Genomic DNA, 25,733 nt, shown 5'->3' on the forward strand with positions numbered 1-25,733 from the left:
CTGTATAATCTTGGTAGACTGTATGGCTGGGTATTTTATATAATAGCTGAGAATTAGGACTAGGAATAAAATCCAAGTATTCCAGTGCCCAGACTAGTGTGTTATACTGTCCTCACAATCTTTGTTTTTGAAAACTGTCAGATGTTGTACTTTAAAATAAAAATGGGATCCATTTCAGGTTTTAAAATCAGAACATGTTTTGATTAAATTCTGAAGAGCTAGTCAAAATACAGCTATTAAAAAACTATGAAAAGCATAAACAGTATGATTCATATTATTCTGCCTTCTGCATCTTTCAAAGAAGGAAAGTTGCTTTTATGAAGAGCTTCAGAATATTTCTGTATTTGCAAGCAAGTCTACACTATTCAAAATCACTGGTAGATAAAGCTACCAACATTTTCTGTACAGGCTGTAGCAGAGTTTCTGTGCTAATAAAATAATTAATCCTCCATTATTGAAGCTTAGAAGAAGTGGGTTGCAAATAATTTATCCCAGCCCTTCCCTGTGTGTTCATGATGAATATTACCAGCCATATACTCAGCAGGGTGAAGGTATTTTTACTTTCTTATAAATGATGATGGCCTTTCTGATATTCAGTATAACCTTTCTTAGTCTTAAGCAGTTTCATGTATATCGTATTTTAACCAGCAAACATTTATTAAGTGCCTACTGTTTGCCAGCGCTGGTGATAACAAACACCAAAGTGAAACAATCCCCACTTGCAACAAGTTTACATTCTGAAAGGGAAGGTGAGGTAGCATATCAAGTTATACAGAAAACACAAAGCAGATACAAAGTAACTAGAAGTTTGGGGAGCACAGTGGGAGGCAAGGTACTAACATCTAGGAGAACTAAAAAAGGCTGTAGAAGAACTTGGCACTTCATCATAATCTTGAAGGAAATTCAGGTATCCAAAACTTGGAGGTAAGGAGAGAGCAAGCATTCTGGGAACAAAGGACCACCAGTGCAGAGGTATGGAGATGGGAGATAGAGTGCCATGACTAAAGAATGGCAAGGTCAGCGGGACTGAATGGTAAAGAATGTGTGGAAGGGAGTCATTTGTAATAAGACTGTTAAGATAGGAAGGGGCTAGTTTGTGAAAGTCTTTAAAGGCTTAAACAGAGGAGTTTATGTGAAGCTAAAGGTTATATCCCTATTATATCCCAGTGAAGCTCATTGGAGAAGACAAGGTTGGTATGGCCAGTCATCTCTGCACTTTAGGAAAAATTGCTTTGACAGCCAAGTGAAGAATGGATTAGACTGGGGACAGACTTGAGGCAGGGAAGGCAAACAGCTTATTACAGTAAGTTTGGGCAAGAGGAAATAAGGCCATGAACTAAGGTGGTGACTGTGAAGTGGAAAGAGGGTGATTTATCTTAGAGATATTGTGGAAATAAAAATAACAAAATTGGGCAACTGTATATATGAGGTTAATTATAAGGAGGAGTTGAGTATGACACTGAGAATGCAAATCAGTCATGTGAAGGATGGGGGTGCTTTTCACAGAAATATAGAAGTTCTTTGTAGGCATAAAATGCTACATAAATGTGAATTGTTATAATTATTTATTTTATTTTGTTTTTTTTATTTTTAACGTGTGTTTTTGAAACTTGGGATTCCAGATTTTCTCCTTCCTCCCTCTACACCCACCCTCATTGAAAAGGCAAGCATCTCGATAACAGGTTATAGATGTACAGTCATGCAAAACACTTTCATAGAAGTTATGTTGTGAAAAACTAAGTACATTTCCCTTCATCCTATCCTGCCCCCCCATTTATTCTATTCTCTCTTTTGACCCTGTCCCTCCTCAGAAGTGTGTGCTTCTGATTATCACCTCCCCCAATCTGCCCTCCCATCTATTAACCCCCTGCTCTCTTGTCCCCTTCCCACCTTATTTTCCTGTAGGGTAAGATAGATTTCCATACCCCATTGTGTATGTTATTCTCTCCTTAAGCCAAATCCTATGAGAATAAGGTTCACTCATTCCTTCTTACCTACCCCCATTTCCCCTCCACTGTAAAAGCCTTTTCTTGTCTGTTTCATGTGAGATAATTTATCCCATTTTACTTCTCCCTTTCCCCTTCTCCCAGTGTAATCCTCTCTCACCCCTTAATTTTATTTTCCAGATATCATCCCTTCATCTTCAACTCACCCTGTGCCCTCTATCTTTTTATCTATCTATCTATCTATCTGTCTATCTATCTATCTATCTATTTATCCATACATATAATTTTTTCCCCTCCCACTACCCTAATACTGACAGAGGACTCATGAGTTACAAATATCTTCTTTCCATGAAGGAATGTAAGCAGTTCAACCTTAATAAGTCTCTTATGATTTCTCTTTCCTGTTTACTTCTTCCATGCTTCACTTGAGTCTTGTATTTGAAAGTCAAATTTTCTATTCAGCTCTGGTCTTTTCCTCAGGAGTGCTTGAACATCCCTTATTTCATTGAATGACCATTTTTTATCCTGAAGGATTATACTCAGTTTGCTGGATAGGTGATTCTTGGTTGTAATCCTATCTCCTTTACCCTCCAGAATATCATATTCCAAGCCCTCCAGTCCCTTATTGTAGAAGCTGCTAAATCTTGTGTTATCCTGATTGTGTTTCCACAATACTTGAATTGTTTCTTTTTGGCTGCCTGCAATATTTTCTCCTTGACCTGGGAATTCTGAAAATTTGGCTACAATATTCCTAGGAGTTTTCCTTTGGGGATCTCTTTCAGGAGGTGATCAGTGGATTCTTTCAATTTCTATTTTGGCCTCTGGTTCTAAAATATTAGGGCAGTTTTCCTTGATAATTTCTTGAACGATGATGTCTAGGCTCTTTTTTTGATCGTGGCTCTCAGTCCAATAATTTTTAAGTTCTCTGTCCTGGATCTGTTTTCCAGGTCAGCTGTTTTTCCAGTGAGATATTTCACATTCTCTTCTATTTGTTCATTCTTTTGGTTTTGTTTTACAGTGCCTTGATTTCTCATATAGTTGCTAGCTTCCAATCGCTCCATTCTAATTTTTAAGGAAGTATTTTCTTCAGTAAGCTTTTGGACTTCCTTTTCCATTTGGCCAGTTTTGCTTTTTAGGGCATTCTTCTCCTCATTGGCTTTTTGGACCTCTTTTGCCATTTGGGTTAGGCTATTTTTTTAAGGTGTTATTTTCTTCAGTATTTTTTGGGGTGTCCTTTAGTATCACTCTCAGTTTTTCCTCTACTTCTCTTACTTCTCAAAATCCTTTTTGAGCTCTTCCATGGCCTGGGACCAATTCATATTTTCCTTGGAGGCTTTGGATGTAGGAGCTTTGGCTTCATTGTCTTCTTCTGTTTGTATGTTTTGATCTTCTTTGTCACCAAAGTAAGATAATATAGTCTGACTCTTTTTGGGCTGCTTGCTCATGATCCTGGCCAATTACTTGAATTATAAACTCTTTGTTAAGGTAAGGGTCTGTTTCCAGTGTAGAGAATGTACTGTCCCAAGCTTCAGGGGTTTTGTGCAGCTGTTTTCAGAGGTACTTATAGGGACCTGTAAATTTTCAGTGCTTCCAAGGTGCCATGATCAAGGGCGAGGTGTTTATTCCTTTCCTGGCCTGTGCTCTGTTCTGTGAGTGACCACAAGCACTCTTTTCTGTCTTGGAACTGTGAGGAGGATTTTATGTGCACAGCCACTACAAGTTTCACCACTAGTGCTCCTCGCCCCAGGTCCGCCACACAGAACTGTGACCCAGATCCAAGCACAGACAAAGCAGGAGATTCCTGCAGCAGCAGAGAGATCCCTGCAATCTCCCCCTCCCACTCGATTCCCCCTCAGTCTGTGGGTGGGAAGCTGAGGAGGCAGCTACCGCCGGGGGGGGGGCCGAGCTAGAGAGAGGGACTGTGACCCTGTGCTTCTCTCTCACCACAGAAAGAGACTTTTCCCACTAACCTTCTAAGTTGTCTTTGTTGTTCCTGGGTTGAGAAGTCTGGAAACCACCACAGCTGCCCGAGATTCAGTCCTCTGAGGCCTGCTCCAGGTTTGCTGTGGCCTACGCGCCCACGCTGAACTGCGTTCCTGTCCCAGCCTGGCGCAATATACCTTTCTGATCAACCATCCCAGCTGTCTTTGGCTGGAAATTTGTTTGTAGGTTCTGCTGCTTTAGAATTTGTTTAGAGCCATTTTTTTATAGGTATTTGGAGGGGTTTGGGAGAGAGCTCAAGCAAGTCACTACTTTTACTTGGCCATCTTGACTCTGCCCCCCTGAATTGTTATAATTATTAGTAAAAACCAGGAGAACAGAAAGAGGGCACTAGTGAAGAGAATGCATGCATCAAGAAATAGTGTCGGGGCAGCTAGGTGGGTGCGATGGATAGAGCACTGGCCCTGAAGTCGGGAGAACCTGAGTTCAAATCCAGCCTCAGACCAAACACTTGATACTTACTAGCTGTGTGATCCTGGGCAAGTCACTTAACCCCAATTGCCTAAAAATTAAAAAAAAAGAAATAGTGTCATGGGGTTGAAATGCACAGTTCCCTTTCTTGTTGTAACTAATTAAAATTTACAAAATATTTTGTGCTGCCCATCATACTGTTTTCTCCCAGAAGCTCATTTATCCATATGTGTTTTAGACAGTATTTTGACAAAAAATGTTTTCTACAAAGTTCTTCCATACTCCAGTGCATTGGGATGGTATACTGAAGTGTATCTCCATAATATGCATATTAGGCCCTTTATGCCTTAGTAGGTGATCTTCATAAATTTCTGTGTCCAAAAGAAAAAGAATCGTCTGCTGGTCTAAATTCTGGTGATGAAGAACTAACTTGCTGAACTGGTCTTTGGATGGGAGTCAGACAACTCATTGCTTGATCTTTACCGGAAATCTCCCTAACTTGTACAGTTGGAAAGGACCTGACAGATCTTTCACTAGAACTTATGTTCACTTCTACCTTGTTGGAATAGGACTTTAGTGGATGTTCTAAATATTTAATAAATACTAATATCTTTACTGTCCCTTGACTAAATTACATGACAGTTAGCTGTGTGCAGTGGAAGTAGGCGGTACAGTGGATAAAGAACCAGACTTGGAGCCTTGGAGTCAGGGAGACCTGAGTTCAAATGTGGCTTCAGACATTTACTGTATGACCCTGGGCAAGTCACTTAAGCCCCTATTTGCCTTGATTTCTCATCTGTAAAAGTGGGGTCGCACTGGAAAAGGAAATAACAAACCGCTCCAGTATCTTTGCTAAGAAAACTCCATGGACATGTAGAGTCACACACAACTGAACAGTTAAACAACAAAGCAAAGTGAATTATTGTGGCAGCTAGGTGGCACAGTGGATAGAGCTCTGGCCTTGGAGTCAGGAGGACATGAGTTCAAATCTAGTCTCAGACACATGACAATTACTAGCTGTGTGACTCTGGGCAAGTCACTTAACCCTGATTGCCTCACCAAAAAAGCAAAAAAAAAAACAAGAAAAGTGAATTATTTCCTCAGTACCTCAGGTTTTTTTTTTGTTAGTGCATCATTTAGAAAACTTTCCAGAGGACAATTAGTATTGTAGTATATTTTGATCCTCTTGAAAGGCTTTATTTGCATTAATGATGAATCATGAATCAAAAGGTGAATTTGAGAAATGTTTTACTAATAAACAAAACTAAATTATATTATTGTTTTTAGGTGGATGGATATGAGAGAGATAAAGTAAGTGCATGTACTTTAGGGTCTTGAACATTCTCTTTATGCTACTCAAGTAAGTTAAGCCTCTTCTTAATATTGCTTTCTAAATGTTCAGAACAAATTTGTCTTAATCTAGTTAACAAGCTTTACCTGTGTTGTTGTTTTGATTGACATAACCAGTAATGGTGAAAAGAATGGCTCTGGGATTGAAGTTACATAAAAGTGATACTCATCAAAGGTTAAAAGTATTTTGCTTCGCAAAGTTTGAATAGTAATGTTAGTATGAATAGGGATTAAGGCAGATTTTTTTAAATGAATTTTTCTCTGTTAATCCATTTCCCTACTCCGTCCTTGCCAATCTCTTTATCTTTGTCCTAGCGCAGTGTGTCATATATGGTTTGCCTTCCAATTTCTTATAGCATTTTTTTGGGAGGCAACATAGAGAGATGAAGGGAGGGAGAAGGAAGGAAAGATTAAGAACCTGTTATGTTCCAGGCACTGTACTAAGTGCTCTACAAAGAGGAGATCTCATTTGATCCTCCCAAGCCTGGTAGGCGGATGCTATTCTGATCCCCGTTTTGGGGAAAGCGAGGTAGATAGAGGTTAAGTAACCTGCTCCCTGTTACACATCTAGTACATGTCTTAAGGCTGGATCTGAGCTTAGTTCTTCCTTACTCCTGGCATAGCACTTTATCCACTCCACTACCTGTTTGCCGCAGAATAGGAGAAGATAAGACACAAAAGGGAGCTGAAAAGCAGAGAGATGATAGTACCAGGTTGGGCACGTGGTTTTGAAATCCAGAGGAAGTCAGGAACAGGTCCAGGCGAAGTATGAAGACAGGTAAGCTTCAGCCCCTCCCAGAATGGAGGTTCCATCCAGGAGAAATCATCAGTGGGAGAAGGTGGGCAGGCCTTACAAGGACTTTGAGTCAACAGAAACCTAAGTCCAGAATTCAGCTTTTACATTAGCTGTGTGACTGTGGGTAAATCACATAACTTCTCTGGGGTAATTATATTTGGCAATTACTTCACAAGTTTTCTGTAAGAATCAAATGAGATAATTCTGGATTTTGAATACTTTCTATATAAATATCAGCTACTGTTATCATTTGTTAGTCTTTTGCTGGGAGTGGTCTAGCATGAATGCTTTTGATTTTGAGAGTGTGTAATATTATGTTTAAAAAAAAACAAGAAACACAAAAGGTCAGTGTAATAAAGATCCCTTGAGGGTTGAAAACTTGTAAAACAAGAAACATAGATACTGAAAAATGTAGGAAAATTTCATTTATTTGGAACCTATTAATTAGACATTTGTATGAATTCAAATAGTGGCCGAGCTGAAGTTTTTTTTTGTTCAATGAAAAAGGATTTCATAAGCAAATTAATAATGTTAGTGATAGACTCACATTTATAACACTTGAAGCTTGGAACAACTCTGTTTTTTTTTTTAGTTTCCTGTGGCACATTCTGGCTATTACTGAGGTTCTCAAAGGGTAAGAAACTTGCCTGGTTATCACACAGCAATCAACATACTCCCCCCCCCCCCCCGGGGGTTGGGGGGAGGATTCTGTTCTCAGGTTAATAACTGTTTCAACCAAAGTAGAGAAAGGACTGTTTGCCTTCCTCAGTAATCACAACAAACTTTTCAGCGTTTATGTGGCTCCATTTCACTTATCATCAGTGTTTGAATCGCAGCTTGTCCTTATGAGTTGGTTAAAACAGAAAAGCTTCTTGTCAACTTTGTATTGGCTATTCATTTACATAATTGTGTGACCTTAAAAGTATTTTTTCTTTTTAAATTCAGGTTTTTCACAGTTCAGTCTGATCTTACCCCTGATCCATTCAGATTATTAAGTTCAATCTTCCAGGCTCATTTAGTTGTGAATATTGGTCATTTACACTTTTTTGTCAAAGAAAACTTCTCTCTGTTATTAAGAATCTTTAAGTTTTTAAATTTTGAGATTATTTCTCTTGTTCATGATTTATCAAAAATAAACTGGACGGGAAGTGTATACATTTTTTACATATGGAGTTTTGGGGTTACTGTGTTTTCAAATGAATGATCCAGGATTGCAAAGGCAGGGTCCATTGGTCAGAACTGAGATAGGTACTTTCTGTGTACAAGGTGTCTGTTTAAGTGCCAGAAAGTGATGACTTTAGGGGAAATTGAAAAGTTGAATGCTATAAATTCTTAGCCAAACTTGCCTTTACTGTTACCACAAGGAAGGTTGAATATACTTTTTAACGCTGTAACAAAGCTCATTCTCAGCCAGTCTGCCATTTGTATACTTCAATGTATAAAATGAGAATGAGCAGCAGCAGCAGCAGACCTCAGAGCTAGTTAGAGACAGCATGAAAGAATGGAAGGAGTTAAAACCTGTGTTTGAATCCTGCCTCTGGCATTGATTTACTAGAAGTTTGAGCCCAGGCATGTTGCTTAACCACCTTGCTAAGCTTCATTTGTCTCCTCAATAAAATGAGGATGTTTGTCATTTCTACTTCACAGGGTTGTTGTGAGGACCAAATGAGATAATGTTTTTAAAGTGCTCTGCAAAACCTGTAAGCCTAGGGAGAGGTCAGCTTTTTTTTTTTTTTTTGGTCATCAGAATAGATTGGTTGCTTCTTATGGCTGTAAATCACAAGTTAAGTGATCTGCCTTTATGTTTTTCTCTGGCTGTGCAATGTGTCCCATCTACCCAGTCAAAATTTCTGTTCTTCTTTATCCAGCCTTAAATAGAATTAAAAAGCCTGTTTAATAATTGTTCGTTGCTGGCATTTGCATGGGACAGCTGGGTGGCACAGTGGATAGAGTGTCAGGCCTGGAGTTAGGAAGACCTGAATTCAAATCCGACCTTAGACACTAGTTGTGTGATCCTAGGCAAATCAGTTAATCTTCTTTACCTCAGTTTCCTCATCTGTAAAATGAGCTGAAGATGGAAATGGCAAACCACTCCAGTATCTCTTTGCCAGGAAAATCCCAAAAGGTGTCATGAAGAGTCAAACAGAACTGAAACAATTGAACAACAACAACAAACCATTTATATTTCACTTTAAGATTTGCAAAGCACTTTATATGTGTTCACTTTTACATGTATTGACTCATTTTATCCTCACAATAACCCTGTGAAATAAGTACTACTGTTATTATCCCCATTTTACAGATGGGGAAACTGAGGCACAGGTTAAGTAACTTGTCCAGGATCACACAGCTATCAGTTGTCTGAGGCAGGATTTAAATTTAAGCGGCAGCTAGGTGGCGCAGTGGATAGAGCTCTGGCCTTGGAGTCAGGAGGACCTGAGTTCAGATCCGGCCTCTGACACCTAGCTTCTTATAACTTAGACTAAAGTGGAAATAACTAAAGACTAATCCATAGCATTTTAGAATGAGGAGTTTGTTACCTCAAATGAATTTAAAATTGATGAACTGTGTTGGAGATAACTTTTGAACAGGCTTTTGTACCCTGAGCTGCTACTACCTCACCAGAAGAACAGAGGTCAGCAATTTGGGGTTCCATTTCTTGAAAAACTATCACTCTATCACCCTCCTAAATAAGAGGTCAAGATTTTAGATTTGTGTGCTCTTATATTACTAGGAAATAGAAGCCATGGCAGAAAATCATGCTTGTCTTCTTAACTGCTTTCATTTATTCTGTCCCAGGAAACACCTAAATATCTGAAAGATGAAAAAAGTGTTCAGACATAAAGACATGTTTTTATAAAATGTTATACACAGTTGCTTTTGTTTGTTGTTGTTGTTGTTATTCATTCATTTCAGTTGTGTGTGACTCTTCATCACCCCATTTGGGGTTTTCTTGGCAAAGATACTGGAGTGGTTTACCGTTTCCTTCTCCAGCTCGTTTATAGATGAGGAATTGAGGCAAACAGGGTTAAGTGACATACTCAGGGTCACACAGCTAGTAAGTATCTGAGGCCAGATTTGAGCTCAGGAAAATGAGTCTTACCAATTTCAGTCCTGGTGCTTTATCCACTTCACCACCTAGCTGCCTGTTGCTTTTATTATTACTTGCCAAATGATCCTTCTTTATCTTTATCTTTGCTTACTCATCTTCCTATATGAACATCGAGTAATTCTCAAGGTTTTCTCAAAGCCTCTCCACAGTGATTTTTAAGCATTATCTCATAATGGGTTCAACCCAAGTGAAGTATACAAGTATACTTCTTGGGGTACACAAAAATATTAGGATTCAGGAGAGCAGCACAGGTGTTCAGCATACTTGCCACGCTCACCAATTTCGGCTGGGTTCCTTGTGTTCAGTGCTGGCTGTGGTGGATGGTTAGGCACCCAGGCACCTCTCCAAGGAGACGGACAAGTAGGCAGTCCTTCCATACCTATCTTAGCATGCTTCTGTCCTTATTCCCTGGCCATCACTGCAGCAGTAGCAGCAACATGGTACGCTTTATGCTTCCTGACCCTCCATACCTTCCTTACTGTGGGAAACCCCAGGCTGCAACTAGGAGAGCTAGATCCTGCTTCTTCAGAATTGTGGATATTTTCAGGTCTTTACTCTTGGGGGGAAATAGTTGATATTTATGCTCTACGACCCAAGACAGATTTAGGCTTTCTACACAGAATTGTGGGGTGGGCATAAAGGCCCTCTTTGAATCCAAGCAGCCTAACTGGCCTTGGAAAATGCTTCTTGAGAACAAGAGCTTCTTTCTACCTACCCAGGTTCCTGTCCTCTAGAAGAACAAGAGAAGTTTGTTTTGGCCGAGGGTGAAATACATCAAGAAGATCCCAAGAAGATCAGGTACAGCAAGGGCAACAGCAGTTAGTAAGAAGTGAGGTGATGGCAGCAGCTACCATCAAGGGCTTGGTTCTAAAGTAGACAGCCACAGAAGTCTACCTTAAATTGTAACTCTGCTGTCAAGGTGGCAGAGTTAAAGCAGGGACTTGCTTGAGTTCTCTCCCAAACCCCTCCAAATACCTGTAAAAATGACTCTAAACAAAATCTAGAGCAGCAGAACCCACAAAAAGACAGAATGAAACAAATTTCTAGCCCAAGACAACCTGGAGGGTTAATAGGAAAGGTCTGTTGCACTGGGCTGAGAGAGGGGCACAGTGCCAGTGAAAACTACTCCAGCATAGACCAGGCCCTGTCAAACCTGGATCAGGCCTCAGGGGACTGAATCCCTGGTAACTATGGTGGTTTCCAGACTTCCCAACCCATGAATGCCAAAAACAACTTAGAAAGTCAGTGGGAAAGGTCTGTCAGACCTGGGTGGGAGAGGAGCAGCATGGTCCTATCCCAGCCTGAGCACAACCTTGGGGTGGCAGAGGTGGCTTCTTCAGAGCTCTCAGACCACAGACTGTAAGGGGATTGAACAACTGATAGAAGGAATTACAGGGATCTCTTCGCTAGCATTGAGGCAGGATTCTATTGCTTTGCTCTTACTTGGATCTGGGTCACAGTCCCGGGTAGCTTTCCTGGGGCGAGGAGGAGCACTGGCATAGCAGAGCTTGTGGCAGCAGTGAAGAGGGAACCTTCCTCACAGTTCCAGGGCAGAAAAGAGTGCTTGTGGTCACTCACGGACTACAGCCCGGGCCAGGAAAGGAATAAACGCCTCGCACTTGATCACACCACCTTGGAAGAACTGAAAACTTACAAGTCCCTAGAAGTAGCTCTCAAAACAGCTGAAGCCCTGAAGCTTGGGACAGAACATTATCCACACTGGAAGCAGAGCTCTACCTTAACAAAAAATTTAAAAGTCAAGGAGTTGGCTGGGAAGATGAGCAAACAGCAGAAAAAAAGTCAGACTGTAGAAACTTACTTTGATCACAAGGAAGATCAAAACATATAATCAGATGAGGACAAAAAAAGTCAAAGCTCCTACATCCAAAGCCTCCAAGAAAAATATGAATCAGTCCTAGGCCCATGGAAGAGCTCAAAAAGGATTTTGAAAATCAAGTAAGAGAAATAGAGGAAAAATTGGGAAGAGAAATGAGAGTGATACAAGAAACTCATGAAAAATGAGTCAACAGGAGGCGGAGCCAAGATGGCGGCATGAAAGCAGTGACTTGCTTGAGCTCTCTCCCAAACCCCTCCAAATACCCATAAAAAAATGGCTCTAAACAAATTCTAAAGCAGCAGAACCCACAAAAAGACAGAGTAAAACAAATTTCCAGCCCAAGACAGCCTGGATGGTTGATCAGAAAGGCGTATCTCGCCAGGCAGGGAGAGGAGCTCAGTTCAGGGAGGCCGCAGCAACCTGGAGCAGGCCTCAGAGGACTGAATCTCAGGCAGCTGTGGTAGCTTTCAGATTCTCAATCCACAAACGCCAAAGACAACTTAGAAGGTCAGTGGGAAAAGTCTTTTTTCTGTGAGAGAAGAGCTAGTTCAGAGCCAGTTCCAGAGGGCAGAGCTCAGGTGCCAGGGCGGTGGCTGTGTCCTGAGCTTCCGGCCCACAGACTGAGGGGGAATCAAGTGGCTGATCAGAGGGGGACTGCAGGGATCTTTTTGCTGGTACTGAGGCAGCAATCTCTGGCTTTGCCTGTGCTCGGATCTGGGTCACAGTTCTGTGTGGTGGTCCCTGGGGTTGAGCAGGAGTGCTGGTGCGGTGGAGCTTGTAGTGGCTGTGGAGAGGAAACCCTTCTCACAGTTCCAAGAGAGAAAAGACTGCTTGTGGCCTGTCACTCAAAGACCAGAGCTCAGGCCAGGAAAAGAGTAAACACCTCGACACTTATCATACCATCTTGGAAGAAGTGAAAATTCACAGGTCCCTAGAAGTATCTCTGAAAACAGCTATACAAACCCCCAAAGCTTGGGACAGTACATGCTCCACATTGGAAACAGACTTTTACCTTAACAAAGAGTTTAAAACTCAAGTAGTTGGCTGGGATCATGAGCAAACCTCGAAAAAGAGACTATATTATCTTACTTTGGTGACAGAGAAGATCAAAATATACAACCAGAAGAAGACAACAAAGTCAAAGCTCCCACATCCAAAGCCTCCAAGAAAAATATGAATCTGTCCCACTCCTTGGAAGAGCTCAAAAAGGATTTTGAGAAGTAGAGGAAAAACTTGGAAGAGAAATGAGAGTGATGCAAGAAAATCAAGAAAAACAAGTCAACAGCTTGCTAAAGGAGACCCCAGAAAATACTGAAGAAAATAACACTTTAAAAAATAGCCTAACCCTAATGGCAAAAGAGGTCCAAAAAGCCAATGAGGACAAGAATGCCCTAAAAAGCAAAATTGGCCAAATGGAAAAGGAAGTCCAAAAGCTTACTGGAGAAAATACTTCCTTAAAAATTAGAATAGAGCAATTGGAAGATAGTGACTTTCTGAGAAATCATGACACAGTAGAACAAATCTAAAAGAATGAAAAATTAGAAAAAAGTATGAAATATCTCATTGGAAAAACAGCTGACCTGCAAAATAGATCCAGGAGAGAGAATTTAAAAATTATTGGACTGTCTGAAAGCCATGATCAAAAAAAGAGCCTAGACATCATCTTTCAAGAAATTATCAAGGAAAACTGCCTTGATATTTTAGAACCAGAGGGCAAAATAAAAATTGAAAGAATCCACAGATCTCCCCCTGAAAGAGATCCCCAGAGGAAGACTCCTAGGAATGTTGTAGCCAAATTCCAGAGTTCCCAGGTCAAGGAGAAAATATTGCAAGCAGCCAAAAAGAAACAATTCAAGTATGGTGCAAACACAATCAGGATAACACAAGATTTAGCAGCTTCTACATTAAGGGACCAGAGGGCATGGAATATAATATTGTGGAGGGCAAAGGAGATAGGATTACAACCAAGAATCATGTACCCATCAAAACTGAGTATAATCCTTCAGGGGAAAAAAATGGTTTTTCAGTGAAATAGAGGACTTTCAAGCATTCTTGATGAAAAGACCAGAGCTGAATAGAAAATTTGACTTTCAAATACAGGACTCCAGTGGAACATGAAGAGGTAAATGGGAAAGAGAAATCATAAGAGACTTATTAAGGCTGAAGTGTTTACATTCCTGCATGGAAAGATGATATTTATAACTCATGAGACCTTTGTCAGTATTAAGGTAGTGAGAGGGGAAAAATTATATGTATGTATAGATGGATAGATAGATAGATAGATAGATAGATAGATAGATAGATAAATAGAGGACACAGGGTGAGTTGAAGATGAAGGGGTGATAACTGGAGAATAAAATTAAGGGGTGAGAGAGGATTATACTAGAAGGAGAAAGGGAGAGGTAGAATGGGGTACATTATCTTGCACAAAACAGACAAGAAAAGGTTCTTACAGTGAAGGAGAAACAGGGGAAGGTGAGAGGAAATGAGGGAATCTTATTCTCATAGGATTTGGCTTAAGGAGGCAATAACATATACACTCAATTGGGTATAGAAATCTGTCTTACCCTACAGGAAAATAGGGGGAAAAGGGAACAAGAAAGCAGGGGGATGATAGAGAGAAGGGCAGATTGGGAAAGGGCTAATCAGAGGAGGGACAAGGTCAAAAGAAAGAATAGAATAAATGGGCGGGGCAGGATAGGATTAAGGGAAATAGAGTTAGTTTTTCATAACATGTCTACTGTGGAAGTGTTTTGCATAACTGCACATGTATGGCCTGTATTGACGTGCTTGCCTTTTCAATTAGGGTGGGAGGAAGGGAGAAAATTTGGAATCCAAAGTTTTAAAAACACATGTTTAAAAAAAATGTTTCCACATGCAACTGGGAAATAAGAAATACAGGAAATGAGGTACAGAAATCTATCCTTCCCTACAGGAAAATAGAAGGGGAAGGGGATAAGAGAAGGTGGGGAGAGATAGAAGGGAGGGCAGACTAGGGAAACGGGTATTCAGAATGCATGCCATCTTGGGGTGGGGGGAGGGGCAAGATGGGGTGAAAATATGGAATTCAAAATCTTGTGGAAGTAAATGTTGAAAACTAAAAAGAAATAAATTTATTTAAAAAGAAAAAAAAAGAGAAATGAGTCAACAGCTTGCCAAAAGAGACCCAAAAAAATATGCTGAAGAGAATAACACCTTTAAAAATAGACTAGACCAAATGGCAAAAGAGGTCCAAAAAGCCAGTGAGAAGAATGCCTTAAAAAGCAAAATTGGCCCAATGAAAAAGACAATCCAGTTCCTTAAAAATTAGATTGGAGCAAATGGAAGCTAATGGCTGTATAAGAAATCAAGAAATTATAAAACAAAACCAAAGAAATGAAAAAAATAGAAGACCATGTGAGATAGCTCATTGGAAAAACAACTGACCTGGAAAATAGATCAGGAGAGATAATTTAAAAATAATTGGACCACTTGAAAGCCGTGGTCAAAAAAAGAGCATAGTTGTCATCTTTCAAGATGACCAAGGGAAACTGCCCAGATATTCTAGAACCAGAGGGTCTAATAGAAATTGAAAGAATCCACTGATCACCTTCTGAAAGAGATCACAAAATGAAAACCACCAGGAGAATTATAGCCAAATTCCAGGGTTCCCAGGTCAAGGAGAAAATATTGCAAGCAGCCAGAAAGAAATAATTCAAGTATTGTGGAAACACAATCAGGGTAACACAAGATTTATCAGCTTCTACAATAAAGGATCAGAGGGCTTGGAATATAATATTCCAGAGATTAAAGGAGCTTGATTTAAAACCAAGAATCACCTTCCCAGCAAAACTGAGTATAATCAGTGAGTGGGAAAAATTGACATTCACTGAAATAGAGGAATTTAATGCATTCTTGAGAAGCCAGAGCTAAATAGAAAAATTATTCTGGAGGTCAGAGGAGCTGAATCACCTACCCAGCAAAACTGAGTATAATCAATGAGGGGAAAAAATTGATATTCAGTGACATAGAAGAATTTAATGCATTCTTGAGAAGCCAGAGTGAAATAGAAAAATTGACTTTCAAATGTAAGACTTAAGAGAAGCATGAAAAGATAAACAAGAAAGAGAAATCATAAGGGACTTATTAAAGTTGAACTGTTTACATTCCTACATGGAATTCCTACATAATATTTGTAACTCATGAGACCTTTCTCATTGTTAGAGTAGTTGGAGGGAATGTATATATTGAAAGAGGGCATAGGGTGAGTTGAATATGAAGGGATGATATCTAAAAACTAAAATTAAGGAGTGAGGGGAATGTACTGGGAGAAGGAGAAAGGGTAGAGGTAGATTGGGGTAAATTACCTCACGTAAAACAGGCAAGAAAAAACTTTTACTGTGGAAGGTAAGAGGGAATGAACTTTACTCTCATCAGAATTGGCGTAAGGATCGAATAACATACGCACTCAGTTGGGTATGGATAGATATCTTAACCCATAGGAAAGTAGGGGAGAAAGGAAGAAGAGGGGGTGTGTGATAGAAGGGAGGGTAGATTGGGGGAGGGGGTAATCAGAAGCAAACACTTTTGAGGAGGGACAGGGTCAAAGGAGAGAATAAAGTAAATGAGGGGCGGGATAGGATGGAGGGAAATATAATTAGTCTTTTACAGCATGACTATTATGGAAGTGTTTTACATGGCTACACATGTATAACCTATATTTAATTGCTTACCTTCTCAGTGAAGGGTGAGTAGGGAGGGAGGGGGAGAGAGAATTTGGAACTCAGAGTTTTAAAAATGATTGTTGAAAATTTTTTTTACATGCAATTGGGAAATAAGATACACAGGCAATGGGATATAGAAATCTATCTTACCTTAGAAGAAAATAGAAGGGGAAGGAGATAAGAGAAGGGGGGAGGTGATAGAAGGGAGTGCAGATTGGGGGAAGGGGTAATCAAAATGCACACCATTGTGGGGTGGGGGGGAGGGGAGAGATGGGGAGAAATTTTGGAACTCAAAATCTTGTGGAAGTGAATGTTGAAAGCTAAAAATATATACAATTTTTTTAAAAGAATACATTAAAAAAATTTTTTTTTACCCCAACCTCCAATCCATTGGAGAGCTTGGCAATGAGTTAAGAAGGCTATCTGTTAGGAAATCACTGTCTACCATATTGCCATCTGCCTGGCAGCTGCCCCTTCTTCCCACATGGAATAGCCTTTTCCAGATTTTTGAAAACTGACCTTCAGAGACCACCATTCTTGGTCTCTGCCCTACCACCTACCACCCCAGGAAAAATAAATTTGCTTTCTGAATTTCAAGAGAACTCTTTGTATAATTGGGTGAATAGTATTGAAAAATGAGTATTGATGTATAGTAACTTCAGCCAATGGTCTGCTTCTTCCATTTGGATGTACATATTATGCAGAAGTATTCATGTTTATCATTTATTATTTATTATTCATCTTTGGTAGCCATTAAAATCTAGTATCAAAATAAACTAAACTTAGAACCAAACCTTTAGATTACATTAGCAGATGGATTTGATACTTAATGAAGTATAAATATATAAATCAGTCCTTTGGGATAGTGGCTGGTCATTGTGTAGATTGAAGTCCTTATGTCTTTCAAAATTGTTTGTCTTTACAGTGGTTTTTTTTTTAATCCTAAAAATTGTCCTCCTTATGGTGCAGAATGAGACATTTTCTGACATTTCTAATTGAGGGAGATTTGTTTTGCTTGAATGGGTATGTTTGTTTCAAAGATTTTTGTTTTTCTTTTTTCTAGAGAGAGGAGAAATAGGGAAGAAGAGAAAATGGATTTTTGTTAATTGAAAAACATTATATTGGTATCACAAAATGTTAAACCAAGATTTTCAGAAGTGATGATGCATATTCAATCATTTTCTCACTAAAAATCATAATTTTAATAGATTAGAAAGACATTTTATACTATTAAATGAAATAAAATATTTTTAAAATATTGTTTATTTAATCTTTATCACATCCTCTTAAATATTTCATAATGTATATAATAATATGATTGTGTGTGTGTGTACATATTACGTATATATGGGCAGCTAGGTGGTGCAGTTAGAATAGTAGGCCTGGAATCAGGAAATTCTGAATTCAAATCTAGCTTCAGACACTAGCTGTGTAACCCTGGGCAAATCACTTAACCCTGTTTGCCTCAGTTTCCTCATCTACAAAATGAGCTAGAGAAGGAAATGGCAAACTACTCCAGTATCTTAGCCAAGAACCCTCCCCCTCCCCAAAAAATAAAGGGATGGTCCATGAAGAGTTAGGCACAACTGAAACAACTAAATAAAAACATCTATAATTTATAAATATAGATGAGTGATCAAAATTGTTTTGCTGCTGCCGACGTGCAAACAAAAAGGTATGGAGACCAATGTTCTACACTATGACTAAATTAGACTATATTCTATCCTTACCTTTCCAGTGTCTTCCCATCAGTTTTTTTTTTTTTTTGCTTTGGAATGCCCCACTCAGTCCCATCCCTCTCTGTTGGAATTCTGTCCATTCTTTAAAATTCAGCTTAAATGCCACCTTTTCCATGAAGTTTTCTTTATTTGTCTCCATCCTTACCCTAATCCCCTAATGATCATTTGCCTTTCATACCTAAGTTTATACCTCTGTTGTGTCCTTCTCATTCTTTTTTTTATAATTGTGTGTTATATGATATCATATTTGTGTATTTGTATCATAATAATCTTCTCTCTGAAGAAATTTGGAATTGATTGTGTGACATGGCGTGTCCACATCAGAGAAGGTGCTGTGCTGCTCTATGAGCAAAGCAGAATTGAAGTAGCTGTAAAGAAATGTGATGTAGTGCAAATTTAGAGAATCCACCTTGAATGTTCCCATGTCGTATTTGTGCCCAACCTGTGGTAGAACATTCCGAGCTTGATTGGTCTGATCAACCACAGTTGGACACATTGCAACTTCACATTAACATAGTGATGTCCTTTTGGTCTTCTTCGATTATGCAGGACAACAACCAACATACTTCTCTTTTATTCTTTTGTATTATAATTATGTCATATCACCTATAACACTTAAATGTTTATTAAATTGAATTGCATTAACTATCCATTTTTTTAATTCAAAATGAATATCCATTCAATTATTAAAGAGGCAGAAATGTGGGGAAAAGAAAAAAATTACAGAATATGGTCTTACTTTTTTCTCATGTCTCCTGGGATTGTATCCCAAGTGGCTATTAATTACAGAAGTAGAAGTGAAATCTCTTTCAATATTTAGTGTCATTTCTTATTTTAATTTTTTATTTATTAGCATCATGTATTTTAAGTATCAAATGTGTTTTTTTGTTTGCTTCTTTGTTGTAGTGAAAATACTTTTCTTCTGACACCAGAACTTACACCTGGGAAAGTACAAGTCTTACCTTTTGAAAAAGCTTCTGTGTGTCACTATCATGGAATTGAGTAAGTTTTAAAAAATAATTATACAAGTATCATGAATTACAAACTATTTTCTTTCTTCATTTGTTCCTGCAGTATTACTCAGTTTGACTCTTTTAGTTGAGTGATTTTACATGGGTATGGATTCGGACATAGAACCAAAGAATAAAAATCTTAAAAAGAGAGAAACTAAGTGGTGAACTCAGAGTTAACTGAGCCCCATGAATGTTACAATTTGTACCATGTCTACTAGATTTAGAACTGAACTGAAGAAACTTTATTTCACATACCTTTCAGAGTCTTTCTACTTTTGTTTCTCATTTAGGTAGGTTTAATGGCTTAGATGACAGACAAGCAGTTTAACCACCCAAAATATATAGACCTTTAGAATTTCTTCCTAACATAATGATATTCTGGAAAGGTTTTTTCCAGATTTGTTCCAAATCTGTTTCTCTATTTTTTTCTTTTTATTGAGAAATTTGATCCATTCATATAGAATTATAACAGCTATTTTTTTTTCAGTTACCTCCTAACATGGATATAAATAGGGGATTGTTAATCTAGTGTTTATGAGCTTGATTTTTAAAAATATTTTGATAAATTTTTCAGGTATAATTGGTTGCCTTTATAATCCTATGTATTTTTATTTCATGCCTTTAAAGCATTATTCTGAGAGGGAGTCCATGGGTCTCAACAGATTGATGCAAAAATGAATCCCTGATGTAGGTAGATAGGTGAGTGGGTAGGTGTGAATGAGTAAGTAGGTGGATGGATAGATAGATAGATAGACAGACAGACAGACAGACAGATAGATAGATAGATGTGATGAAACAGAGGATTAGAGTTTAATAGAATCAATTCAAATAAGAGTACTGACTTAAAAGTGGATGTAAATATGTTTGTGGTGTGTGTGTGTGTGTGTATGTATCTCCCCATTCTTGGGTTTACTTTCATTGTTATTCTTTCTTTCTCTTACTCTCTTTATCTCTACAGCTAGTTCTTATCTGTCAGTTTGACTACTCTCTTTCCTAGCTCAGATAAGAGAATGGTACTTAATCTTCCTGCCTCACATGATGAAGAAAGGAGGTTCTTACCCAATGATATTAATTTGCAGTTTTGCTTTCCAAGAAGAGTCTCTAGAATCTATTCCCAGGAAAGCTAGTTCTCTAGCTGGAGGCAGAGGGCTGCACTGAGAAGTGTTCCATAATTTTAATCTAGGTGTTCTAATTCTGTTCTTTGTATTTTTCCTCATCATTTATCCCTTTTGATATCCTCATTTTGAGCGTATGAATCTGTATCTAATATATATTCTCTCATCTTCTCTTCTTCTCTCCTGTTGGGATTTAAAAGTGATACATGTGACCCAAAACTGATTTTCTGAAGAGTCTAAATTTCCCCAGCAGGGGGAATGCTATTCTCTTATCACCTCCCTGAGAGGTCAGCTTCACAATGCTACAAGATTGTTCCTGCACTGCAGGGCATATCCAGTTTCCAGTCCTCTCTCTTTATTCTGCTTCTCAGTGTTCTCTCCCTAATTTCTAATGTCCAAAGGCAGAGGGAAAAAATTAAAGTCTCTTATTCTCAACTTCCAAGATTCATTTCTCTGTATTGTCCTGATACCTCTAATCCTGTGTTAATAAGGGATGAAATTCTACCCTCCTCCCCCAAATTCCCTGTTACCTTGATTAAGTCCCCATGGAATTTGTAAAATTTTTATTTTCTCCTTTCTATTTCAAGTTTTCTTTGATATTGTAGTTCTGAAATTTGGCTGTAATTTCTTGGTAATTTAAACTGGGATTTTTTTTTCTCTTGATGTATGGTAGATTTTCTTAATCTGAACTTTGCTGTCTGCTTTCAGTGTTTCTGGGGAGTTCTTTTATTATTTCTTGGAAAATGATCTTCAGCTACTGCCTTACATGATGTTTTTCTCAAAGTCCTATAAATCTCAGATTATCTCCTTGCACCCTGTCATCAAATTCAGGATTCTTATTTTGTAGAGCTCTCATGTATTCTTCCAGTCTTGTTGATCATTATTTTGTTTTATTATTTTTCCTTCTGCCTCTGCATTTTTGCATTCAAATTCTTTTGTTTTCTTTATTAGAGAATCTTTTGACACATGCTGATTTCTTCCTTCAGCATTTTAATTTCTGTTCTCTTTCAGTGATATCGTTCCTTATTTTTGAAATCAGTCTTCTGAAACATTCCAGAAATTCTTTGTCTTATTCTATTATTATTTCAGAAGGCCTTGTAGAATTTGTTATGTTATCTTCACCTTTCCCAGGATGTTTTATATGCACTTTTTTGTTATAGACTACTTGTCCTCTGATTATTGAACCTTTTCTTTGCTTATTTCTCTTTCTATGTCAACATTTGTCTGTCTCAGTCAGCCTGCTGAATTTTTTTGTGGTGTCCTCAATAACAATGTGCTTATAACCAATCACTTCTTTTTAGAAGGCTCGTTGCTATTGTGTTCTTCCCCCAGCCCTTGCTGCTAATTCTCTGTTCTTTCAGACTGTCAGAATTGAACTTGGGTGATACTGCTGCAGGGGCACTCCAGGTAGCCATTATAGTAAGGGCCGATTGTCTGAATTTACCAGTCCTGCTTTTCTGGGTTCTGGCTTTCTTCAGTCAACTGGCTCCTCCTGGCTGGGCAGGAAAGTTCTCTCATGACATTAATCAGTGTTTCAAAAAACCTTTGCAGTTGAATTTCTTCTCCACCTTTCTCTTTCTGGCTGTGTTTTTCCACTTATTCTATATTAATTAGTTTAATCAGAAGTGAGTTTCTAATTTCCTCTCCCATTTGATTTCTTGTTCACCCGGCTCCATATTCTTCTGTTTGTTTTTTGTTTTGGCTAGGCAGTGGGGTTAAGTGACTTGCCCAGGGTCACACAGCTAGTAAGTGTCAAGTGTCTGAGGCCGGATTTGAACTCAGGTCCTCCTGAATCCAGGGCCAGTGCTCTGTCCACTGCACCACCTAGCTGCCCCTGGCTCCATGCTCTTCTACAGCCACCACCACTCTTTTTCTTTTTTCTTTCAACCTGGAACTGGTCTGATTAGTAGTCATAAATTCACCTTGTTTGATCCAAAATAGTGTCAGGGTCCCAGAAGGTGGAGGCTAGGTATGTGAGAACTTCTTGTGGGAACCCCTAAAGATAGTGCCTTCCTTCTGTTGATAGTCTCCAACTTATTCTGTAGGTATCTTGTTTGTACATAATTGTTTTTAATGTTGTCTCCCCTATTAGATTATGAGTTCCTTGAGAACAGAGACTGTCTTCCGTTTTTTCCCCCAGCACTTAGCACAATACCCAATAGTAGGTGTTTAATAAATATATCTTGACTCACTGACTGATTAGAACAATGAATTGTCAAGTTGGTCTTCAGTCTTTTTTTGTCCCTCCCAAGAATTACTTTGTGGAAGTTTCCCTCACTTCTAATAAGAAAGGGTGAGCCCTCTGAAGTTTGGTTCTTTTTAGTTGTATTTTTTCTTAAGGTCAGGGAAGCTATCCTTAGGAAAGTCATTCTACTATTTTCCCAAGATTCCCTGATGAACAAATTTGTTTGACTTATTTATTATTTTAAAGATTTTAAATCATTTCTTATCTTAGTCTCCCTGTTAAAACCTAAAATTCTAATTTAACATAGAAAGTTCACCTTGATCATTTTATTTTCCCTCTGTTTCTTTTCTACCCCCACTGTATCTGCTTTGAAACATAATAGCCAGATGTACAGATAGTACAGATATACGTGACCATGAATTTTTTTTAATGGTGGGGATGTTTTTCCTTTTGTTTCTACTGTTCTGCCTCATAATACTTTAAATTTTGTTAGTCATTTCAATTCTTGCAACCCATTGGGCCAATGATCTATGAAAACAAGTCTGTGATTTTTCTCAGGTCCCTTGATTGGTCCACAATTGATAGTAGGTTGGCATTTATTACATACCTACTATGTGCTAGGCACTGCCAAGTGCTGGGAATAGGAAGGAAGCTGAATAGCACAGTGTCCTTGAATGTAGAAGTATAATTTATACTTCCCCCCTAAATATATTACCTTTCATTTTCCTACAATAGGATTTGCCTGCTGCCTTTCTTGACTTAACACAATTTCATACATTTTCCTGCAGTTAACCTCTAGACTACCGGTTGGTTTCCATACCTCAAGTCCCTCCTCTCTCCACTCCATCCTCTCCTCAGCTGTCAGACTGATTTTCTTAAAGCACAGGTTTGACCACATTACTCTTCCCATTCCCGTCTGTGTAACCTCCAGGATGAAATATAAAATCATCTGTTTGACTTTGAAAGCCCTGTACAACTTGGCCACTTCCTACCTTTCCATCTTTTTACTTCTTGCTCCTCTCCAGGTGTTGTGTGAACCAGTGACACTGGCCTCCTTGCAGACCCTTGAACATGAAACTCCCATCTCCTTGGACTGAGCATTTTCACTGGCTGTCCCCTATTCCTGAAATACTCTCCTTCATCTTTCCTTCATAGCTTCCCTAGTTTCCTTCAAGTCTGAGCTGAAGTCTCACTTTTCCCATTCATCCTTTATCCTAATGTCTCCTCTCTAAGACCACCCCTGATTTATCGTGTATATATCTGGCCAATAGATAATGGTTCTCGAGTTGTCTTCGTCGTTACTCAGACTGTGAGCTCCATGAGAGCAGGGACTTTTCCCCCCCACTCTTCACCTTTCTTTGTATCCCTAGTGTTTAGCACAATGCCTGGCACATATTAAGCACTAAATTCCACTTGACTTGATTTGCTGTTTTACTACCAAGATATTTTAATGTCCTCTGTACCCTTAGAGAACTAATTCACTGAATGTTGTTCGTTGTTTAGTACTGATTACTCAAAATGTTATTAATAAGCTTATCTCAGGTACTGATTCCTGAAGAACTAACTCTGTTTTGAGACTTGCCTTATTTGTTCTTTGTTTTCTGATTTGGAAAAAAAGATAAGAAACTCTTTTCTGTACTTATTCATAAAAGCTTTAGTTTCAGCAGCTTTTTCCTCATTTTTAGATATTGTCTGGATGACCGAAAAGCCTTAGAAAGAGATGGAGGATTTTCTGAACTTCAGTCTCGTCTCATTCGTTATGAAACTCAGACTACGTGTACAAAAGAGTGTTTCCCTGTACCCTGGGTCTTGAGTCCACTTCCATCCCCTGCAGTTTTGTCGGAGCCTGGGAGTGTCCCAGATGGAGAAGCTTTACAGAGTGAACTAAGGACTGAAGTATCCAGACTGAAACGGAGATCAAAAGACACAGATTGCTTTTATCCTACAAAGAGGTAATGTGCTATACGGAGAGATAAAAAAGCACTGGCAGAAAGTTTCCCTGTAGTGCAAATGAAACTTTTTCATCTATTGCTGTATTTTTAAAAGATGCTTTCTAGGTGTATGCAAATTTCTTTAATCCCTTTGTTGAGCAGTATTTTTTTATTGCTAATAATAGGTATGCATAGATTTCAGGTTAAATATCAGAAAGAAATAGTTCAGTGTTTTTGTTTTATGTAAGTGAGAAACTTATATAACCTGCTAGATTGATAAATCACAAAATCAAATTTCTGCATGCATAAGTAATATAATTTTTATGTCTAAAATAACAAAATAAAGGTTGCTGAAATGTGTAATGTAGATTCTGTCAAATTTTTGTCTTTTACTTTTTAGACCTTTATAGACCACAAAAGTCCATTTTTTTGAATGACTAAAAATAGCAGAATGAAATGAATTCTGTATAGTCATATGTCAGTTCCATACAGTTAATCTTCAAACAAGCCATACTGTAGCAAGTGGAGAGAGAGTTGGTGCATGACTGTTTTTGTTTGCAGATGATTGTGCACTCAGTGCAGCCTCTGAAGCTGAGATGCAGCAAAGTATGGATCAGTTCTCTGGTGCTTGTGCTTATTTTGGCCTAACAACTAACACCAAGAAAACACAGGGTCTCTACCAGCCAGCACCACACCATTCATATGTGGAACCAACAGTTACGGCAAATGGAGAAATTTTGAATACTGTGGATAAGTTCTCTTACCTTGGCAGTATAATTTCCAGGGATGTACTCAGATGATGAGGTTGATATGTGCATTGCCAGAGCTAGCTCAGTGTGTGGGAGGCTCCAAAAAAAAGCATGGGAGATAAATATTAGACTACCTACCAGATTGAAGACCTACAGAGCCGTTGTGCTGACCTCACCATTGTATGCCTGTGAAACCTGGACATTATACCAGTACCATGCCAGGAAACTGAATCACTTTTACTTGAATTGTCTTAGGAAGACAGGAAGATTCTGAAAATCACCTGGGAAGATAAGGTATTGAACACAGAATACCTTTCTTGAACTAAACTCTCAAACATTCAAACTCTACTGCAGAGAACACAACTCTGATGGGCTGGCCACATTGTTTGAATGTCAGCCATACATTTACCTAAAACACTTTTATGGAGAACTCACACAAGGCAAGGGCTCACATGGTGGCCAGAAGAAGTGATATCAGGACACTCTCAAGGTCTCTCTTAAGAACTTTGGAATTGATTGTGTGACTGGCAAAGTACTGCCTAGCGTGGTGTACCCCATCAAAGAAGGTGCTGTATTGTATGAGCAAAGCAAAATCGTAGTAGCTCAAAAGAAACATGAGTTATACAAATTTAGAGACATCTCCGCTCCAAATGGTCGTCGGGACTGTTTGTGACCAACCTGTGGTAGAGCATTTCAAACTCGTTTTGGTCTGATCGGCCACGATCAGATACACTGTACCTAGACTCCAATGTAGTGGTGTCATTTTGGTCATCTTCAAGGATGGACAATAACCAACCAACTATAGCGATAGATTAAATCTTTTTCCTGGAAGCTCTTAATGAAGT

At 38.7% G+C, this 25,733-nt stretch overlaps 1 protein-coding gene across 1 annotated transcript in view; it reads left to right on the top strand.

The window, feature by feature from the left end:
* Positions 1-25,733, top strand: part of MTBP (MDM2 binding protein) — an 84,614-nt gene that overhangs the window by 53,711 nt on the left and 5,170 nt on the right. The window contains exons 18-19 of the mRNA XM_020964979.2: positions 18,802-18,897; positions 23,894-24,160. Of these exons, the coding sequence (XP_020820638.1) occupies positions 18,802-18,897; positions 23,894-24,160 (363 nt within the window). The remainder of the gene's footprint in view (positions 1-18,801; positions 18,898-23,893; positions 24,161-25,733) is intronic.

This window comes from Phascolarctos cinereus, unplaced genomic scaffold, assembly GCF_003287225.1.
Source record: "Phascolarctos cinereus isolate Bilbo 61053 unplaced genomic scaffold, phaCin_HiC Scaffold_4;HRSCAF=312, whole genome shotgun sequence".
NCBI lineage: Eukaryota > Metazoa > Chordata > Mammalia > Diprotodontia > Phascolarctidae > Phascolarctos > Phascolarctos cinereus.